This window comes from Micromonas commoda, chromosome 6 (assembly GCF_000090985.2).
Source record: "Micromonas commoda chromosome 6, complete sequence".
In the NCBI taxonomy this organism is placed as follows: domain Eukaryota; kingdom Viridiplantae; phylum Chlorophyta; class Mamiellophyceae; order Mamiellales; family Mamiellaceae; genus Micromonas; species Micromonas commoda.
Window position 1 is genome coordinate 737,452 of NC_013043.1, and position 18,837 is coordinate 756,288.

Below are 18,837 nucleotides of genomic sequence, written 5' to 3' on the forward strand. Positions count from 1 at the left end.
TCCTGTCCCCATCCGCAATCGCGGTGAGGCCCTCCCTGTACGTCGGATACAGCAACGTCACCCCGAGCTCATCCTTGATCCTCGCGTTCCTCACCCGCTTCTCCCCGCGCGCTCCCTCCGCGCCCGCGTCCATCCCGCCCGCGTCCATCCCGCCGAACCCCCCCGGCTCCATCCCCAGGAGCGCCCGCGCAAACGCCGCCGCGTCCTCCCTCGGCGCCGGCTCATCGTCGACGACGTTATAAATCACCATCGATCTTGACGAGGAGGAGGAAGAAGAAGAAGATGATGATGATGATGATGTCTCCGCGCTCGCGCTCATGCTGGCGCACAGCACGTTCACCACGTCGCCCACGTGACACCTCGACGTGAACTTCCTCGCGCTCCTCGCCCTGCGACTCTCGCCGATCGCTTCCCCGCCCGCGGACCTCGCCACGGTGTCGAGTATGCTCCGCCCCGGGCCGTATATCCCCCCGAGTCGGAAAGTGACGACGGGTAGGTCGGTCGTCTCCCACTCCAACTCCGCGTCGCGCCGCCGGCGCGCGACGGGCGACGCCGGCGCGCACGCCGACGACTCGTCCACCCATCCGCCGCGATGTTCGCCGTAGACGCCGGTGCTGCTGAGGTACCCCAGCCATCGCAGGTGGCCGCGGTCGTGAGCGCGCGTCAACGCGTCCATGCACGCCGCGTCCGCGAGGACCGGGTCCCTGTCGAAGTCCGCGTTGGGCGGGGTGGAGTTGAGCACGTGCGTCGCGCCGAGGACGGCGTCGATCCCGTCGGCGTCCATGCGCACGACGTCGTCGGGGCGCCAGAGATGGGCGTGGACGCCCGCGGCCCTCAGGCTGCGCACGCGCGCCTCGTCCCTGCACGTGCCCGACACGTGCCACCCCGCGCGCTTGAGCGTGTTGATGAGGCCGAGCGAGGTGTAACCCAGGCCGAAGCAGAAGATCCGGCCGCCGTTCGGGCCGAACGACGAAGGGTCCGGCACCGAGATGGAAACGCCCGGCCTCGTCCCAGGCGTGCCCTCTCGCGCGGGGTCGCCCCCGCATCGAACCCTGGATGGCGTGCGGATGCCCCGTGGATGGCGAGCGCGCGTCGGTCGATCCGAGACGGCGCCGTGGATCGTCGGTGATGACGCCAGGGCGGCGCGCATGATGCCGAACCGCTCCCCCGTGCCCTTGCCAGCTGCGGCGAGAGGATGGGAAACTCCGACCAAGGACGTTGTTACTCGCCCGTGACGAGGACACTTGTCCTCGCGCTCCCAGATTAGGGCACAGCCAGAATTGAATTGCGCCAGCCAGGATGCCCCTGACCTACGAGCCCAGGGCGGCGCCCTGGGAGCACCTCCTGGTCGAGAAGATATTCCAGAAGGGAGGCAACGGCGTCAGCGGCATCGCGCGATGGCTCCAGCGCCACGTCCGCGCCACGGATTACACCCCCCCGGGCACGATTTTGCGCACCGATTTCCGTCGATCCGTCGCCGAGCTCAACATCGACGTGTCCCCCGAGGACTTCGCGGCCGTCGCGGAGTGCTGCGCGTACGACGGTGACCACGCGGGCGAACCCGGATCGTTGCTCAGCGTGCGGCACATCGCCAACCGGCTCGTGGATCTCGCCGCGGCGGGCTCGGGCCAGGCGTCCGTGTTCGGGCAGAACGAGTCGAGCCCGCTGACGGGCACCGAGACCGAGCGCGCCACGTTGGAGGCGCGCAAGGCTGCGGTGTCCGAGGCGAGGGCGTTCAACCCCGACGTGGAGGAGCCCGGGCGCGGACACCCGCACTCGCCCGCGGCGCCCGCCGCCAGGAGCGACCCGAACTCCCTCCTCTACGACAATCCGAGCGGCGCCAACGTCCGAGCCCCGCCCCCGCCCCAGCTCGAGGCGGCGTACGCCCGCGGCGAGATCCCGACGAGCCCGCGCGCCAAGGCTCTCGCCGACTACCAGGACAGGCGCCTCGAGCGCATCGGCTCCGGCGTCGTGGCGCACGTCGGCGTGCCCCCGAAGCTCTCCTTACCCGTCGACTACACCCCCGACGCAATGCCCGCGCTCGACACCGTCCAAGCCGTGGAGGACGCCGTTCGAGCCGCGCTCATGGCGAGGACCACGAGCAAGTCCCAGGCGATGCGAATCCTGAGCGGCATGCCCGTCGCCGGGGGTAGGGTGAAGCACGCCGGCGCCCTCACCCCGTCCCAGTTCCGCGAGGCGATGCTCCGCCTCAACGTCAACCCCGCGGATCCGACACTCGTCGACGATCTCTTCGCCAAGCACGACGCCGACGGCAACGGCCACCTCGACTACGCCGAATTCGTCGAGTTTCTCATGCCGAGCGACTTCGCGCCGGTCTCCCCGGCGGAGTACAGGAGGGCGTACAGGGGTTACACGCACGCGACGGGGGACCTCGTGGACGCGACGTCGTCGGGGGCGGGCGCTCGCTCCGGGACATCGCTCCCGGCGCCGGAGAGCCCGCCGCCCCACCCGCTGGGCGCGGACAACCGCGTGCTGGTGGGGGCCGCGGGTACCCCGACGCCCAAGGGCCGGTCCACCCGCGCGGAAGCGGCGCGGAACGCCGCCATCGCGGAGGGATGGCGGACGGGAAGCCGGGTGGAGGCTGCCCGGGACGCCAGGATGCACGCCATGCTCCCGGCGGATGCGGCTCGACCGGGGAAATCAACCGCGGGCTCTGGGCCCGGCGGGTACAGCTCCAAGCTGTACTTGAACAAACCCGGCGGCGGGGACCACTCGCTCACCGTGCGCAGGATCGAGGCGGCGGTGCTCCACCACCTGCGAAACGCCAACGGGGGCGACGCGACTCCCAAACACGCGGAGAACCTCTTTCGATTTTTCGACACCGACGACGACGGCACGCTCTCCTCCGCGAACCTTCGCAAGGCGCTCCTCCGCATCAACGTCGATCCCACCGACGCGGATTTCGCCGAGTTCGTCGCCAAGCACGCGAACGGTCGCGCGAACGGCGAGGTGGACATCAAGACGCTCGCGCACGCCATCGTGCCGACCACGGAGCAGATGAAGGCGGCTCGCGGCGGCGTCGTCGAGCGGTGGGGAGCGGATGGCGCCGACCGATGGGCCGGGTACGACAGGCACAAGATCGCCGCGACGCTCGAGAACCTCAACGAGCCGAATCTCTTCGACCGCGCCAAGGCGGGGGACGCGGGGAACGTGCCGAAGGTGCACACCGTGCACGAGCTCGAGGAGCTCCTGCGGGAGAAGGCTCTGACGTTGGAGAAGGGTTTCCGGGGGGCGCGGACGTGGTTCAAGTACTTTGACCGCGACGGGAGCGGCGGCGTCGACAAGGACGAGTTTCAGATGGCGATGAACCAGTTCAACATCGCGCCAACCCCCGAGGTCATCGACGAGATGTTCTTGAGGTACGATAAGAGCGGCGAGGGCGAGCTGGAATACATGGAGCTGCTCGCCGCGCTGGCGCCGGCCAAGGGGCTCTACCATTCCACCGCCGACATGCTCGAGTCCCTCGACGTCAACGCCCCGGCCAGGGTGTCCGCTGGGGACGGGGTGAAACAGCCGGCGCGTCTGAGCCTCGGCGCGCCCCGTGCGCACGCGGATGACCAGGGTAAGCAGCGGCTGAGCGTGAAGCAGTTCAAGCGTAAGCTCACGGATTGGATGGCGGCTCGCGGCCAGGGGCTGATGGCGCTTCGCAAGCTCTTCAAGGAGCTCGATTACGATAACAGCGGGTACATCGACCGCGAGGAGTTCGCCAAGGGGATTATGCGCATGAACATCCACCCCACCAAGGAGTCCCTCGCCAAGATTCTCGACTATTACGACGACGACGGCAACGGCACGATCGAGTTCGAGGAGTTCATCGCGTCCGTGCTACCTGACCACGATTACCGAGGGTACGAAGACGGTAACTGGCAGGCCATAGCGCACCACGACCCTAAGCCCCCGAACATCATGCCCACCTCGCACATGCTCTACGGCAACCAGTTGGAGAAGCTGTTGATCGATAAGATCATCCAGGCGAGCGACAAGGGCGGCAGCGCGAGGAAGATATTCCGCGAGCTGGACTGGGATCACAGCGGGACGGTTGACAAGGATGAGTTCAGGAAGTGGATCAAGTATCTGAACTTTTTCCCAGACGAGGGGACGTTCGAGCGGCTGTGGAGAAACTACGACAGAGATAACAAGGGGTACTTCGAGTACAAGGACTTCGTCAACAAGGTCGCGCCCAAGCACGACCTCAACGCGTCCGTGTTTTAAATGTGTAGATGGGCAGCACGCAGTGCCAGTGTAATTGATATTCAAAAGCGATCCGCTAATGTAGCGTCACATCCGACTACGCGAAAGGGTTCTGCTGTTGCTGATACTGCTGCTGCGGCGCGCCGAACGGATTAGTCTGCTGCTGCGGCGCGCCGAACGGGTTCGCCTGGTGCGCCGCCGGCGCGGGGGCCGCGAAGGGGTCCTGGGCGGCGAAGGGGTCGAAGGGCGCCGCCGCTGCTTGGGTCGCCGCCGGCGCGGGTTGCGCAAAGGGGTCCGCCACGGCGCCACCCCCGGTGGAGAACAGCGTCTGCATCTGGTGCCCGTTGGCCTGGACCGACTGCATCATCGCGTTGAACTCGTTGCCCGTCGAGCTCACCGGGCCGGATCCGCCGTTGAAGCTCTGGCCGGGGCTCGGGGGCATGGGCACCTGAGCGGCGAAGGGGTCGTTGACGGCGTTGGCAGCCGACGGCGTGAACGACGGGGGCGCGGCGAAAGGATCCTGGGCGGACGGCGCCGGCTGAAACGCGGGGTTTGAGCGGTTTTGAGCGTTGGCGATCGCGCTCGCGAACGCGTTGGACTGGGAACCGGCGGGCTGGAACGAGTGCTCCTGCGCGGCGGCTGGCTGGAACGACTGCTCCCGCTGCTGGTACGACCGCTGGGGAGGCACCTCCTCCCTGTACTTGTCCGAGAACCTCTGCGGCGCGGCGCCGTCGCCCCCCGTGTTCCTCTTGAGAAGCTCCTTGCGCGTCGTGGAGATGATCTGGGTGAAGTGCCTGGAGGTGGCCGGGTCGAACTGGAGGACGTCGGTGAACGGCTTCTTCTCCCCGGGCCTCAGCGCAAACTCCAGCGCGAGTTGGTAGATCTTGCGGTTGTCCTTCACCACCAGGTACACCTGCTTGAGGTCGACGATCTTCTTCGTCCACTTGTGCACCACGAATCCCCTGTCGTCGACCTTGATGCTCACGATGTACTGGCCGTGCACCAGGATGCGACGGGGGTACTTCTTCGTGCTGAACGCGCGGATGATCGCCTCGCCGTGCGCCTGTGACGAAAAAAGTGCGGGTTGGGGGGTTTGTTGAGCGATGGTTCGTGGGGCGGCCCCGAGCTTGGATCACCGGGAACGTCGCGGTAAAAACGTGCACCGTGGTTAACCGTGTCCGAGTTGACGTTCATCCTGCCCCGGTGCGCCGACCGGGCGGGCGCGAGCGGACGTCGTCAAAAAAGTCCCGTCTCCCAACCTTTGGGCTGTGGCTGATGGACGCGGGCGTGTGCCCTTGGTCCATCGCAGGTGGAGTGGGGTTGACGCGCACCTTATTGCACTCAAAAATGTGTCCTCCCTGCTCCTCGATGTAGTCTAGGTCCCCAATCATCATGGTGCGACCCCGGCCGATGTCCTCGATGGAGAACTCCGAGCGCTGCATCCTCCCTATCTGGTGGTCCCCTGGACTTCCCTAAACACACGCCGATCCCTGACAAACAATTGAGAGGGAACCCTGTTACCCTCGCCACACCTCGCCGCCTCGGCGAAGGAAATAGTCCGACAAGAGGGGCGCGAACGACTCTCTCGACTGGATCTACGGATACGCGATCGGCACGGGACCACCGAACCGGCGCACACGCTGTGACCTAGCGAGGCGCCTTTCTCCCGAACACTCACTCAACTGCAAAAGGACCTTCGGGATAGAGAAAAAGAATTTTCCCGCCTCGCTTCAAATCTCAAGAGTTATGCGTTAGATGCGTGAAATACGTGTACATCGTAACAATTTCTGTGGTATTCCAGCACAGGGTTTCGTGGTTGGAAAGGAAGGTCTTTAGGATCTGCTCTCACATGAAATGACTGCCCCGTAGCGTCGTCAAAAGGCGTTTCAACTCGAGTCCCGACGCGCTTCCGTCGTCGTCGCAAAATTCGTCGTTCGCGGCGTCCTCATCCGTGACGTGCGCCACCCACCTCACGCCGCGGCGAGGCTCGCCCGTCCAGCGTTCTCAACCTGCGCGGCAGCGAGCGCGGCGCGCTTCTTTTCTTCCCGGAGCGCCGCGAGCGCCTCAGTCTCCCACGCCCGGGCCTGCGCCTTGACGCTCACCGCGGACACCGCGTACCACTCGCGGATCTCCTCGGCGGTGGCCTCGCAACCGTCGACGCCGGGAATGGCGTGGAGGTTACCGGGGACGTCGGGGTTCTTGGGGTCCAGCGTGCCGTATACGTCCGCGGCGTTGTCCCAGCGAACCATGGGAACGCACGCGGCGTGCGCCCACGTCCACTCGTCGCGTTTGATCTCCCCGGGCTTCTCCTTCCATCCGAGGCGGAGGGACCGCGAGAGGTCCACGAAGTCCTCGTCGCAGCGATCGCACCGCGTCTTTGAGGTGGGCGAGTCGTTGATGACGTACTCGCACACTTTGTAGTCGAAGGCGGCAATGCGAGCGTATCCTCGAGCCAACGCCGCTTTCGAGAGATCCTCGAGTTCCTTCTTGAGCAACTCCTCCTTCTCGACGGCCTTCTCGACGGCCTGCGCGCCGACGCGAGCGGCGTTGATCAGCTGAACCGTGATCGCGTCGTCGTTGACGCCGGGGATCTCGTCGATGTCGCCGAAGAGGGCCACGGCGCTTTTCCAGCGCTTCTCAGGAACGCAGTCCACGTGCGCCCAGGACCAGGGCCCGCTCTTCAGGGCGCCCGGGGTCTCCTTCCAGCCGAGGCGGAGCGTGCCCTCGATGAATGCCTCATGGCAGTGTTTGCATTCTCCGGGGCGTTTTGCATTGTCCGGGACGCGCTTGATGAGGTACTTGGGATCGGACATCGCAGAAGACATCGCGGGCGCCTGGGCGTTGAGGGAAGGGAGGGGAACTCGCGTTCAACAAAAAGCGGAGGAGGGGGGCGCGGGGGAAAAACACGGCGGGGGGGCACGCGCGTACGCGCACGAGTCGATACGGCGCGAGACGAGCGTTGTATCACGAATACGAGCGAGGATACGTACCAGGAGGTAGGATGGATGTAGAAAGGTGAAGCGTCAGCGTCGGGACTACCGCGCGCACAGCTGTGTGAGGACCGAGACCGGGGTTTGAAAATTTTAAACCTGACACTGAAGCAGAAAAGGGTGAGTCCGTTTATTTACACAAGTCGGCGTCGCTGTTCACGCTATGGTGCCACGCATCCGCATCCGCATCCGCATCCGCGTGATCACGGCCGTCCTCGCACGTTTGTCTTTTCGTGTCTCGACACGCTCCCGTCGTCCACTCCGCCGTCGTCCCGTTTCGTCCGTGGCTCTCCTCCCGGGCAGAAGCACAGCTGTGCTGCACGTCACGCCGCGGGGAGACTCGTCCTCCTCGTCTTGCCCCCGCGGGTGACGCCCTGCACCTCCCCGTCCTCACGCTTCTTCTTGGCGGGCTTGGCGGGTGCTTTCACGTCCGACACGCCTGCGAGCCTGAACTCCTCGAGGAGCTCGTTGCCCGTGATGGTATCGATCTGCTTCTGCTCAGCGGTCTCCTCGGCTTTCTCGAGCGCCGACGGTTTGGACAGCCCAAGGACGATGAGTTCCGTCTTGCAGGTGATCGTGTCTCTCCAGTGGCCGCCCGCGGCGGTGATGGCCGTCTTGGCGTCGGCTCTGGACATTCCGTGGAGCGTTCCGACGAGCACGACGCACTTGTTCTTGATGCGGGAGGCGCCGGCGGTCTTTTGGGGCGAGTCAAAGTCCAGGGCCTTGGCGGCGGTGTTCACCGCAGTCTGCGCCTTAACCTTGGCCTCAGCCTTAGCCTCAGCCTTAGCCTTAGCCTCGGCCGCCTTGGCCTCAGCCTTGACGATCTTCGCGGCCTCCTTAGCCGCATCCTTCTCAGCCTTGGCCTTGGCCTTCTCGGCAGCCTTCCTGGAGGCCTCTCTCTCCTTCTCAGCCACCTTCTCAGCCTCGTGCTGGGCGGTGGCGGTGGCGCGGCGCATGGCGTTGGCGCGCGCGTTGGAGTGCGCGAGGCGAACAGTCCGCGACGCACCCTCGGTGGTGGCGACGCCGGGGATCTCGTCAACCTCGCCGTAGACATCCTCGGCCGTGTCCCACCTGTCGACGGGAACGCACGTGACGTGACTCCACTTCCACGGTCCTTTTTCGATAGCTGCGGGCGTCTCCCTAAAGCCGAGGCGGAGCTCGTCGTCGGGGAAGACCATGTTGCAATGCACGCACTTGCCCTTGGCGCTCATCGGCTTCTGGATGATGTACATGGGCTCCTGCATCGCGAATACGTTGGTAAGAAGAGAAGGCGGATACGCCTGCGACGCGAGGTGGAGGGGAACGTCAGAGGGGTGCGAAAGGTTGACGCAGGGAAAGGACAGCGGCTTCTCGCCACGCGCGCACGCGCGCGTCTCGATGCCAAGCGAGACGCGCGGAGGATCGCGGATCTGGCCAAGGTGCGCACCGGGAGGTCGGGTGGATGAGAGAAAGTTGGGGCGGATGCCTGCGCTTGCGCACAGCTGTGCGGAGGACCCGTCGCTTTGGGGGTTTGAATAAGAGTCACATCAGGTTCAAAAATAGACTATTAATGTTAAGTCAGTTTACCGGAGCGACGGGCGAATCACTTCTTCCCTTTGACCCCTTTGGTCGCCGCGGCAGCCGTCTTCTTCCCGCCGAACACGAGCGCGAAGACCGCGACGCTCAGGACGAACCCGACGCCCAGGACGAGGAGCGAGGAACCGGAAGAACCGGTCGGTTTGCCGCCCTGCGCCGCGGCAGCCGCCGCCTTGGCCTTCTTCGCCCTGGCAGCCTCGGCTTCCTTCTTCGCCTTCTCCTCAGCTGCCTTCTCCGCCTTTGCCTTCGCATCCGCCTCCTTCTTAGCCTTGGCCGTGGCCTCGGCCGCCGCCTTGGCCGCGGCCTCGGCCTCCTTCTTGGCCTTGGCCTCCGCCTCCTTCTTGGCCTTGGCCGCGGCGTCCGCCTCAGCCTTGGCCGCCTTCTCAGCCTCAGCCTTGGCCTTCTCGGCAGCCTTGGCGTCGGCCGCAGCCTTGGCCTTGGCGGCCTTCTCGGCCTCGGCGGCAGCCTTGGCGTCGGCCTCAGCCTTGGCCTTGGCGTCGGCCTCAGCCTTGGCGGCTCGCTCGGCGCCCTCCGCGGCGAGCTTGGCCGCCTTCGCATCCGCCTCCTCCTTCTCCTTCTTCATGCGGGCCTCGTTCGCGGCGCGCTGCTTCTCCTTCTCCGCCGCCGCCTTGTCCGCAGCCTCCTTCTCCGCCGCGATCTCCTCGGCGGTCTTCTCGGGCGCCGGGGACTTGGACTCGGGGGACGGGGGCTTGCTGCCGTGGTTGCGCTTCTCGTTTTTGTGCATCTCGCGCTCGTGTCGATGGAGGCGCTGCTTGACGAGGCGGATCTTCTGTTCGACGATGGGGACCTGGTCGGGACCCGCGAGCTTGAGGGATTCCTGCGATGAGGCGTTTGGTGAGTCGGTCAGTCTCGGCGTCGTCGACGGGACGGCGTCGGTCGTCAGGGTCAGTCGCGGGTCGAAAACCCGAGTTTGGGTTCGACTGGAAAAGGAGGGGAGGTTTTTCTCGTTATTTTTCTAACCTCGAGCGCGATCAGCGCCTCGGCGTCCTTCTCGGAAGCCTCGAGCGCGGCAGCCTTGCGGAAGTGCGCCTTATCCCAGTCGGGCTTGAGCTCGCAGCATTTCTCGGCGTCTTGAAGCGCCTGAGACACCTTGCTCAGCTTGAGGAAGGATGCGGAACGGTTCGAGTAGATGGGCGCCAGCTTCGCGTCGCTGATGAGGGAGAGATAACAACGTTTGACGAACGGGGTTAGTTGGAGAGTATTTCACGCGGTTCGGTACGAGCGCGCTCGCGGAGGACGGCGGGTGGGGGCACGGGGTGCGTCGATCGCGAGCGGTGACTCACTTTTCGATGCCGTGATCGGCGGCAGCCTTGATCGCCTTGGTGTACGTCGCGGCCGCCTTGAGGTAGTCGCCGCTGCGGAAGAACGTGTTGCCCTCCTCCTTCAGCTCGAGCATCTCCTTGTACTGGCCCTTGCCGGACTCGTTCACGAGCACCTGCTCGTAGAACCTGGTGAACTCATCGTAGTCCAGGGCGCCCGAGCGATCGGTGTCGAAGTCGTCCATCATGATCTGGGAGTAGCCGTCGAAGTGCTCCTTGGTGATCTCCACGCCGATCTCCCTGAGCACATCGTAGAGTTCGCCGATCTCGAGCGAGCCGCTGTTGTCCTTGTCGAACTTTTGGAACGCCGCTTTGATCTCCGAGTCCTTCGCTCGGGTGACGGCCATCGTGGGAGGCTAGGTGGCGCGCTACGAGCAGGCGGTGACGAGTGGGTGTTCAAGAGAGGCTGTTCCGATCGAACGGGCAGTGAGCCGGTGCTCGAGGGCAGTGACCCCCGCGCCGGACTCGGGGCTCGATCATCCATCCGTTTGCCCTCGCTTTTTTTCGACTGACGTTAAGACAGGTCAGCATAACCTGAGCGCGTACAAATCAGGGAGCGGAGATCTCCGGATTCGGGAGCTGGAATCGGGAGAATCGGGCGCGAATCCAGCGTGACGAGTTTTTTTTGTCCCAGTCGCGGCGTGGTGAGCCGCTGTTGTTGATACAAGGTGTCGCTGCTAAAGCTACTCGCGCCCTGCCTCGCCGAGGCGATCACTTCTTCTCCGGCTCGACCCTGTCGGTGACCAGGATGAGGTGGTACCCGAACTGCGTCTTCACCGGCCCCTGGATCACGCCCACCGGACCGTTGAACACCGCGTCGTTGAACTCCTTCACCATCTGCCCGGGCTTGAACGTGCCCAGGCTGCCGCCCTTGCTCTTGGACGGGCACTCGCTGTAGTTGCCGGCCTCGCGCGCGAACCTGTCCTCGAGGTTGTCCTGGGGGCCGTCCTGGAGCCTCTCCAGCAGCGACTGAGCCAGGGAGGGATCCTTCACGAGGATGTGAGACGCCGTCGCCTCCTCGCCCCCCACGAGCACCGCGAGGATGCCCTTGATGGCGCCCTGGGAGGACCACAGCACGGCCGCGAGGGAGGCGAAGATGGCGAGCGTGGGGATGAGATCGTCGCCCTCGGCGAGCTGCGCCACCTCGGACGCGAAGGCGGCCTGGGCGGACCCGAGGAAGGTCGCGGCGGAGGCCAACCTCGCGATGGAGGACTTGGTCGCTACCGATTTGACAACCATCGGTGCCTTGACGGTGGGCTTGGCGGCCGCTGTGATCTTGGCTGCGAGAGGCGCGCGCTGCTTCCTGGTGGCGGCCGCCGCGCGAAGGGCGACGGGGGCGCGAAGGGCGACGATAGAGGTCATGGCTGCGTGTGAGAGTCGGTGCGGGTGCCGTCGATTGTGGACGAGAGAGCGATCCGTTTTATCCGGAACGCTCACTGATTGGGTGGATTTGGCCGGGAGATCTGCAAATGCCAGCCAATTACGCGTCGCCTGGCACAGACCTTTTAGTCCCGCCGCTTTCGCCGCGCTTTCGCTGCCAGGCCGCCTGTGAAGAGGTGCGAGACACAACGCACGCCGCGAGGTAGCTAGCTAGCGGCTCGCACAAACCCGGGAGGGTCGAAGGCCGGGAAAAATGGGGCGTCAAGGACACAAAGGCCGCGAGGCGAGCATACATGCCGCGCTCGACGACTTCGTCACGAAGCTCAAGCGCAAGCGGCTCGGGGGCAGCTCGCTGGCGCTGGCGAGGCACACCACCGAGGTGCTGATCCACGCCGTGGCGGCGCAGCAGGCGCCCACGGCGGAGGGGATCATCGAGGGCGTGAGGGCCGTGAGCAAGAAACTGGTAGAGGCCAGGCCGCTTGGTGCGTCCGAACCTCAGAACCCGTGTGCCCTCGATGTTCCCACCGCCGTCTCCCTTCAGTCGCACTCCTTCGCTTCAAAAAACATGAACCCTCAACCCTATTTTCCCCATCCCGTCGCGTCCAACAGAGCTGGTCGTGGGCAACATGTGCAGGAGGGTCCTGCACATCATTCGCGAGGAGGCGGCTGGCGACGGGGGGAAGGCTAGCAACGCCGCGAGCGACGCTAACGACGCCAGCGACGGCAGCGACGACGAGGACAACTCCGTCCGCGGCGGAGCCATGAAGGCGTTCAAAGCCGAAGTCATCGAGGTCATCGGCGAGCTCATCGACGAGCTGGAATCCGTCAACGCGCACATCGTCCAGCAGGCCCTCGAGCACGTCTCGCCGTCCTCCGTCGTGCTCACCAGCGGTGGCAGCGACATCGTCGAGGCCTTCCTCCGGGAGGCCAACAGGAAGCGCAAGTTTCAGTGCATCGTCGCGGAGGGGGCGCCCGCGCTCGCCGGCCATCAGATGGCGCGAGCCCTCGCCGAGAGGGGGGTGGAGACGACGGCGGTGGCGGACGCGTCGGTGTTCGCGATGATGTCCCGCACCAACCTGGTGGTGCTGAGCGCGTGCGGTGTTTTCGCTAACGGGGGTATCCTGGCCCCAGCGGGTCACCACACGGTGGCGCTGGCGGCCAAGTCGCACAGCGTCCCCGTGGTTTTCCTCGCGGGCCTTCACGAGCTGTCGCCCATCGGCCCCGGCGACGACGCGTTCCACGCCAACGACCTGCGTTCCCCAGCGGACGTCATCGACTACACCGCGCTGGCGGATTGCGGAATCGGTCGGAATGGGTCAGGTATCGACAGGCGCTCAGGGGCCCAGGCGGAAGGGGACGTCGCACAGCTGTGCGTCGCAAACCCCGCGTACGATTACGTCCCGCCCGAGCTCGTCACCCTGGTGCTCACCGACGTCGGCGGCGCGGTGCCCGCGTTCGTGAAGCAGCTGCTCGGGGAGATTTACGATCCCGCGGACCGGACGTTCTGATGTGCGATCCGCCGCCGCGTGTGTGCGCGCGTAGATGTAGCTCGATTGTAACGGAAGACGGCGTCGTCGGTCCGAGGCTCTTCCCGGGAGAACCCGAGGAGGACCGATGCGCCCGCGCCAAAATTGTCAACTCTCTCGGCTCCCGAAAAAGCACGCGGTGCAGGCGCGCGCGGGGCCGCAGAGTCCGCGGAGCACGGGCAACGATGGGCGAGGGCGACATGGACACGGATAAGAACGTCGACAGCGACGGGTTCTCGCTCGGCAGCGACTCCGACGCGGACGACCCGCCCGCCGCGGCGGTCGGGAGCGGAGCGGACGCGGGCGATTCCGGGGGCGCGTCGCGACCCCGGCCTCCGATGCCCAAGTTGGGTCTCGCGGGTATCGGGAACTCGGGTGCGGCAGCGGCGACGCCGCTGACCGCGCGCAAGCCTCCGGGCCTTGGTCTGAGCCTCGGCGGCGGAGGAGACGCCCCGGCCAGCCGCAGCGCCGAGCCCTCCCCGCCGGACGCGGCCAACCCGAGCGGCGCCATCCCGAGAATGTCGCTCAGCGAACACAGGCCGGTGGGGCTCAACCTCGGCGCGCTGCGCGACAGGGCGAGGGAAGACGTCGACGAGGACAAGTCCGAGCTTCAGATTCGACGCGAGAAGTTCGCGCACTTCGAGAAGCACTGCACGGAGATCGTCCCAGGCGTGTACGTCAGCGGCGAGGGAGTCGCGAAGAATCGAGCCACCCTCGACGAGCACGGCATCACGCACGTCATCAACTGCGTCGGATTCGTCATTCCGAACTACTTCGAGCCCGACTTGGTGTACAAGACGATGTGGCTGCAGGACACCCCCGACGAGGACATATCCCCCGTGCTGTACGACTGCTTCGACTTCATCGAGGAGGCGACGGTGGAGCGCGGCGGCAGAGTCTTGGTGCACTGCTCGCAAGGGGTGTCCAGGTCGTGCTCCGTGGTGATATCGTACCTCATGTGGAGGGACGGGGGTTCCTACGAGGACACGTTCGCGGCGGTGAAGGAGAAGCGCGGTATCGCCAACCCGAACATGGGGTTCACGTGCCAGATGCTTCAGTGGGCCAAGAGGATCGGGACCGAGGCGGACCGCGCGCCGCCGCACAGGCTCTACCGCGTGGCGCCCCACAACGAGCACGACCCGACCTACCTGGTCGCCAAACCGTGCACGAGCTGCGATACCACGCAGCTCGACGCGAGGGGCGCGTACGTGGTGGCGACGTCCAATCGTAAGGCTTTCGCGTGGGTGGGAACCTCGCTGATTGACGAAGAGTTTCGAACCGTCGCGGAGAGGTTCGCGCGACAGCTGTACAGGTACGACGGTCTTGGACCCGCCGACTCGTTGGTGGTGACGGTGTCGGGCGGCGATGAGCCGACGGAGGTGCTCGAAGCCTTGGACGCGATCGGGGACGGCCAAGGCGGCGGGTGGAAGGGCGCCGCGGGCGCGAGGCGCGAGAGCCTCGACGACGAATTCGCGATGTACGAGCGCGGAACGCGATCGGAGATTGCGGCGAACAGCGGCGCCGCGATCCCGCCGCCGGAGTGGGCGCGGGCGCTGACCAAGGCGGGCGGTGCGGGTCTCGGCGCGGCGGGTAACCCCAGCCTGAGCAAGGGATGGTCGCTGAAGGAACCGGCGACGAGCGGATCGACTCAATCGTCGAGTCATCAGTCGCCCGGGAACCTTACTTCCGGGAACCTCGCGCGGCACCTCTCGCTACCTCCGTCGCGGGACGACACCGCGAGTCCGTCGTCGCTCGGGATCGGTGGGCTCGGGCTGGACGGCGCCGGGAGGGAGGGGCGGGAAGGTGTCGGCCGGTCGGAGTCGGAGCCGATGGACCAGTCACCCTCAAAGATGGACCACTCGCCCTCGCGGCGGGAGCGAGGCGGGGACGCGCGCGGCGACGGGCCCACTTTGCACGAGTGGCCGAGCCTGGTGGAGTACGATATGTACGACGGAGACGATTTGGAGTCGTCCGGGGTGTACTTGCTTCGAAACGGTCGGAACGTGTACGTGTGGATCGGCTCCAGGGTTGTGCTGGACGGTTCGGACAAGTTCGTGTCGGGCGGGAGGATCGGGGAGGAGGCGGCGGCGAGGCTGGGGATCCGTGGGGGGGCGCGCGTGACTGTCGAGGCGGAGGGTGGCGAGAGCGGGGAGTTCTGGGAGGCGTTCGAGTCCGGGGAGGCGTGATGAGGTCGCGCACGGGCGGATCCAAGCAGACGCCAGACGAAGAGTTTTTCACGCTGCATATGTGTATTTCTCATTTACAGCGAGGTTGCGCCCCCGTCGCCCCACCCCGCGCGCGTGTTGCGCGAACGGCAGCTCCTCGGCCGCGTGTCGTATCCGCCCCGTACGACGGTTCGTGCGTTTCGCCCCATCCCGATCCCCAAGACTAAAAGCTATGTACGCAGCAGACAAAGAATAGAATACCCCGGAAAAGTCAATTTACGCGAGGAAGCCGAGCTTGCCGCCGTTCTGCTTGGCGGTGCGTATGAGGTTCTGGCGAACCTTGCCGTCCGCGCCGATCTCCTTGCAGAAGTCGGTGATGACCTGCGTCACGGGGGCGATACGAGTCAGCGACGTTCTTCAATATCGGTTCGTCCGAGGCGGGTGAGGCGGGGGTGGACGGGTGCGCGTGTCGGGCACGCGCCTCCGCGTGTCCAAGGGCGGGGGGATCTAAAACGTGACAGCTAAGATGTTATCCGAGTGCGGAACGTTGCGTCGACGCCGGTCCGAGCGCTCACCTGGGAGTGGAGGGCGATGGCCTTGCCGCGGATCTGGTTGAAACGCTTCACCCCGATGATGTTGCGCGCGACGACGACGATGGGCGCGAAAAGGCCGCCCTCGTAGTCGTTGCCCGCGACCACCTTGAGCGCGCCGCGCTCGGTGCGAGCACGGGGCTGGGCGGGCACAGCAGCGGCCACCCGGGCGCCCATCGGGGCGGACTGCTTGAAGCCGAGGCCGCGAGCCTTGGCGGCGGAGAGGGAGACGGAACCGGCGATGGCGGACATCGTTGGTATCACGAGTGTTCGGACTGCGTGCGTGTGCGTCGCGTGTAGTGTCCGACGGCCGCCGCGTTCGACTCGTTTCTTTTGCTGCGATGGAGGCGCCTTTTCGGTGCCAAAACAGACCAAGTTTAACGGTTCACGTGTGCGAGGCCGATTTCCTGCCACAGGTTGAGCCACGTCGAGCCAATCAGGCCAAAGGACGCTGAAAAAAGCTTGAACCAGAAAACGACGAGTTAAAAAGTCCTAAAAAAATCGTGCCGGAAGCAACGCGGTGCCCCAAAAGCTGCCCAAGCAGTGCCGTGAGCGAGGAGCCCTTCGGCTGCTGCTCGGCCCGTTCTCGCAGTCTCGTTCTCGGCACTCACAACAAAACTCAAAATGTGGGATCCAACAACAGAGCGTGGGGCGCAGGTAAGGGTGGGCACTTCAGGGCGGCATGGACGAGACCGGGGTGAAGATGAGCACAATGTTGGACGACGGCGCGTCCACCGCCTCGATACCCTCACCGACGCACTGGTACGACGACCCGCAACGAGCACTCGGGGCGGAGCTGGTTGAGATTCTCACGAGGACGCCGTTCGTGCTGGTGCTCGCCTATTACGTCGGCAAGGCGTTCGCCAAGGCCAGGCTCCCGCGCATCAGCGGCTACCTCGTCACCGGTGTGGTATGTGGCTCGCACGTCCTCGGCATCCTGGGCCGCGGCGCCACGCGGAGGCTCGCGGGGCTCGATAACCTCTGCCTCGCAGTCATCGGCGTCGCCGCCGGTTCCGAGCTCCACCTCGCGGACCTGCGACGCTCGCCCAAGCCCACGCTGATCATGACCGCCGCCATCACCGCGTTCTCCTGGGCGTTCGTCTTCGTCACGTTCTGCGTCGTCGCGCCGTCGTCCAACCTGGACTTCCTCGACGGGCTATCCGTCGTGCACGTCGTCGCGGTTGGCTCGCTCGCGGCGACGCTTTCCGTCGCGAGGTCGCCGGCGTCCGCCATCGCGGTGCTCAGGGAGATGGAAGGCCGGGGACCGTTCTGCTCGCTCGTGATGTCGGTGACGGTCGTGAAGGACGTGCTGGTGGTGGTGATGTTCGCCGTGAACCTGGAGCTCGTCGCCGCGGCGCGGCTGGACTTTTCGGCCGTCGGGGGCGGAGCGGGCTCGGGGGAGGGGAGCGGGGCGGGGGGCGGGCTCGGGGGAGAAGAAGGGGGGGTTTCGTCGACGGCGGTCGCCGCGCTCGTCGCGTTCATGCACCCCGTCTTCAGCGTCGCGACGTCCGTCGGGCTCGGGGTCGTCGCGGGGTTCGCGCTCGGTCAGTGTCTCAAACCCCCGCGGCTTCGAACGCTCGCGAACCGACCGGCGCTCGCGAGGGCGGTTCGATGCGTCCAGACGCTGGCGCTGTCCGCGTCCAGCTTCTGGGCGGCCAAAGCGTTGGGTCTGGAGCCCTTACTGCTGTGCGTCGTCGCCGGGGCGCTCGCGGCGAACAGGCAGCACGTCACCGGCGAGGAGGAACGGGAGAGGCTCGACTCGGTGCTGAGGGCGTCGATGCCGCTCGTCAACGTCGTCTTCTTCACGCTAGCCGGCGTCGGCGTGCACCTGACGTCCGTGTACAAGTCGTCCGTCGTCGCGACGCTCTTGGTGGGTGCCAGGCTGCTCGCGCTGTACCACGCGGCGAGGATCGGATGTGACGCCATCGGGGCGCCGGAGAGTCACAAGAATGTGGCGTGGATGGGATACGTGACCCAGGCCGGGGTGGCGTTGGGTTTGGTCAGGACCGCCGCCGCGAGGTTTCCGCAGTGGGGAGACGAGTTCGGCGCGCTGATGGTGGCGACGATCGTGATGAACCAACTCGTGGGTCCGCCCATGTTCCGAGCGGCCATCGTGAGCGTCGGAGAGAGCGGCGTGGATCCCGGGCCGACGCCCAACCGGGCGGCGACTTCGGAGCTCGATAAAACGCTCGAGGTACCCGTCGCGTCGGAGGCTTGAGCCGGGGAATTCAATGCCCGTCTACCCTTAGTCACGCGAGGACGATAGCCGTAGCGAGAGGGGGTACGCAGCACCCTCGCCACCGCCAACAGGGGAAGTGAGATGTCCCTCGCGGTGCTTCACAAATCAGATTACAGATTACAACGGGGCGAGAGGCGCCGCGGCTACTCCGCGTCGCGACTCTCGCGCTCGCACGTCGCTCGTTACTCCTCCTCCATCGGGGGGAAGTTGCCCACGATGTCCTTGTACAGCTTGCCCTTGTTGCGGGACTCCCAGAGCGCGTCGAAACCGTTGTTCACGACCTGTGGGAATCAATCGAGGAGGTGTCGTCAGAGACGTGATTCCTCGTACGGCGTCGGTCGTTCGCGGCGCGTGGCGTGGATGAGAAAAAAAGCCCTAAATCCGGGGGTCGCGCGCCCGAACGGGTCGATCGCGCGACGGCGAAGGTTCTCGGAGGGTTCGGGGGCGCGGCGGTGGCGCGCAACGTACCTTCTCGCCGACGAGAGCACCCGCGATGACGACACCCACGTAGACGCTGGAGCGCTGCGGTGGAGGAGAGGGAGAGATGGGGCGTGGTCAGGTGATCGTTCGAGTCATCCGTCGCGCGCGGGTGCGGGACCCCGCGGGTCGTGTCTCCTCGCGCGGGTGACATGCAGGGGTCGGGGGTGCAACCGCGGGTGTACTCACCGACATGAACGTCTTGTAGAACGCTTCGAACACCATGGCGTTCGGAGTTTAGCCGTAAGCACGTGCCTCCGCGGAGCGCACCGACACAGTGCACCTCTCCGAGCTACGGGCAGCAGGCACATGCCGATCTCGGCGCCCTCGAAAAAATCTTCAG

The 18,837-nt window shown here is 65.8% G+C and overlaps 11 protein-coding genes across 11 annotated transcripts; 4 read left to right on the top strand and 7 right to left on the bottom strand.

The window, feature by feature from the left end:
- Window positions 1-90: 90 nt before the first annotated feature.
- Window positions 91-1,150, bottom strand: MICPUN_59374 (predicted protein; the record flags this gene model as incomplete). Its single annotated transcript, XM_002503208.1, has 2 exons — window positions 91-220; window positions 261-1,150. The coding sequence occupies 2 exons, from the start codon at window positions 1,148-1,150 to the stop codon at window positions 91-93; spliced, it is 1,020 nt and encodes a 339-aa protein (XP_002503254.1).
- Window positions 1,151-2,193: 1,043 nt separating this feature from the next.
- MICPUN_91080 (predicted protein) lies at window positions 2,194-5,566 on the top strand. The gene is made up of 2 exons (XM_002502849.1): window positions 2,194-2,301; window positions 3,208-5,566. Exons 1-2 carry the CDS (start codon window positions 2,200-2,202, stop codon window positions 4,231-4,233), a joined length of 1,128 nt encoding a protein of 375 aa, XP_002502895.1. The 5' UTR covers window positions 2,194-2,199; the 3' UTR covers window positions 4,234-5,566.
- A 616-nt stretch (window positions 5,567-6,182) lies between these two features.
- On the bottom strand, window positions 6,183-7,037 carry MICPUN_59377 (predicted protein; the record flags this gene model as incomplete). Its single annotated transcript, XM_002503209.1, has 1 exon — window positions 6,183-7,037. The coding sequence occupies one exon, from the start codon at window positions 7,035-7,037 to the stop codon at window positions 6,183-6,185; it is 855 nt and encodes a 284-aa protein (XP_002503255.1).
- Window positions 7,038-7,309: 272 nt separating this feature from the next.
- MICPUN_108457 (predicted protein) lies at window positions 7,310-8,701 on the bottom strand. The gene is made up of 2 exons (XM_002503210.1): window positions 8,629-8,701; window positions 7,310-8,482 (listed from the first exon to the last, which is right to left on the bottom strand). The coding sequence occupies exon 2, from the start codon at window positions 8,444-8,446 to the stop codon at window positions 7,526-7,528; it is 921 nt and encodes a 306-aa protein (XP_002503256.1). The 5' UTR covers window positions 8,447-8,482; window positions 8,629-8,701; the 3' UTR covers window positions 7,310-7,525.
- An 83-nt stretch (window positions 8,702-8,784) lies between these two features.
- On the bottom strand, window positions 8,785-10,464 carry MICPUN_101042 (predicted protein; the record flags this gene model as incomplete). Its single annotated transcript, XM_002503211.1, has 2 exons — window positions 8,785-9,718; window positions 10,082-10,464. 2 exons carry the CDS (start codon window positions 10,462-10,464, stop codon window positions 8,785-8,787), a joined length of 1,317 nt encoding a protein of 438 aa, XP_002503257.1.
- A 364-nt stretch (window positions 10,465-10,828) lies between these two features.
- On the bottom strand, window positions 10,829-11,479 carry MICPUN_59379 (peptidyl-prolyl cis-trans isomerase; the record flags this gene model as incomplete). The annotated part of the gene is made up of 1 exon (XM_002503212.1): window positions 10,829-11,479. One exon carries the CDS (start codon window positions 11,477-11,479, stop codon window positions 10,829-10,831), a length of 651 nt encoding a protein of 216 aa, XP_002503258.1.
- Window positions 11,480-11,750: 271 nt separating this feature from the next.
- Window positions 11,751-13,077, top strand: MICPUN_59380 (predicted protein; the record flags this gene model as incomplete). The annotated part of the gene is made up of 2 exons (XM_002502850.1): window positions 11,751-11,979; window positions 12,107-13,077. 2 exons carry the CDS (start codon window positions 11,751-11,753, stop codon window positions 13,003-13,005), a joined length of 1,128 nt encoding a protein of 375 aa, XP_002502896.1. The 3' UTR covers window positions 13,006-13,077.
- Window positions 13,078-13,766: 689 nt separating this feature from the next.
- Window positions 13,767-14,273, top strand: MICPUN_73443 (predicted protein; the record flags this gene model as incomplete). Its single annotated transcript, XM_002502851.1, has 1 exon — window positions 13,767-14,273. A coding segment is annotated over one exon (507 nt), but the record flags the coding sequence as incomplete, so codon positions are not given.
- Window positions 14,274-15,258: 985 nt separating this feature from the next.
- On the bottom strand, window positions 15,259-16,073 carry MICPUN_108461 (predicted protein). The gene is made up of 2 exons (XM_002503213.1): window positions 15,764-16,073; window positions 15,259-15,569 (listed from the first exon to the last, which is right to left on the bottom strand). Exons 1-2 carry the CDS (start codon window positions 16,028-16,030, stop codon window positions 15,465-15,467), a joined length of 372 nt encoding a protein of 123 aa, XP_002503259.1. The 5' UTR covers window positions 16,031-16,073; the 3' UTR covers window positions 15,259-15,464.
- A 387-nt stretch (window positions 16,074-16,460) lies between these two features.
- MICPUN_59383 (monovalent Cation:Proton antiporter-1 family) lies at window positions 16,461-17,996 on the top strand (the record flags this gene model as incomplete). Its single annotated transcript, XM_002502852.1, has 1 exon — window positions 16,461-17,996. One exon carries the CDS (start codon window positions 16,461-16,463, stop codon window positions 17,994-17,996), a length of 1,536 nt encoding a protein of 511 aa, XP_002502898.1.
- A 203-nt stretch (window positions 17,997-18,199) lies between these two features.
- On the bottom strand, window positions 18,200-18,719 carry MICPUN_59384 (predicted protein; the record flags this gene model as incomplete). The annotated part of the gene is made up of 3 exons (XM_002503214.1): window positions 18,200-18,298; window positions 18,486-18,539; window positions 18,684-18,719. 3 exons carry the CDS (start codon window positions 18,717-18,719, stop codon window positions 18,200-18,202), a joined length of 189 nt encoding a protein of 62 aa, XP_002503260.1.
- Between the last annotated feature and the right edge of the window lie 118 nt (window positions 18,720-18,837).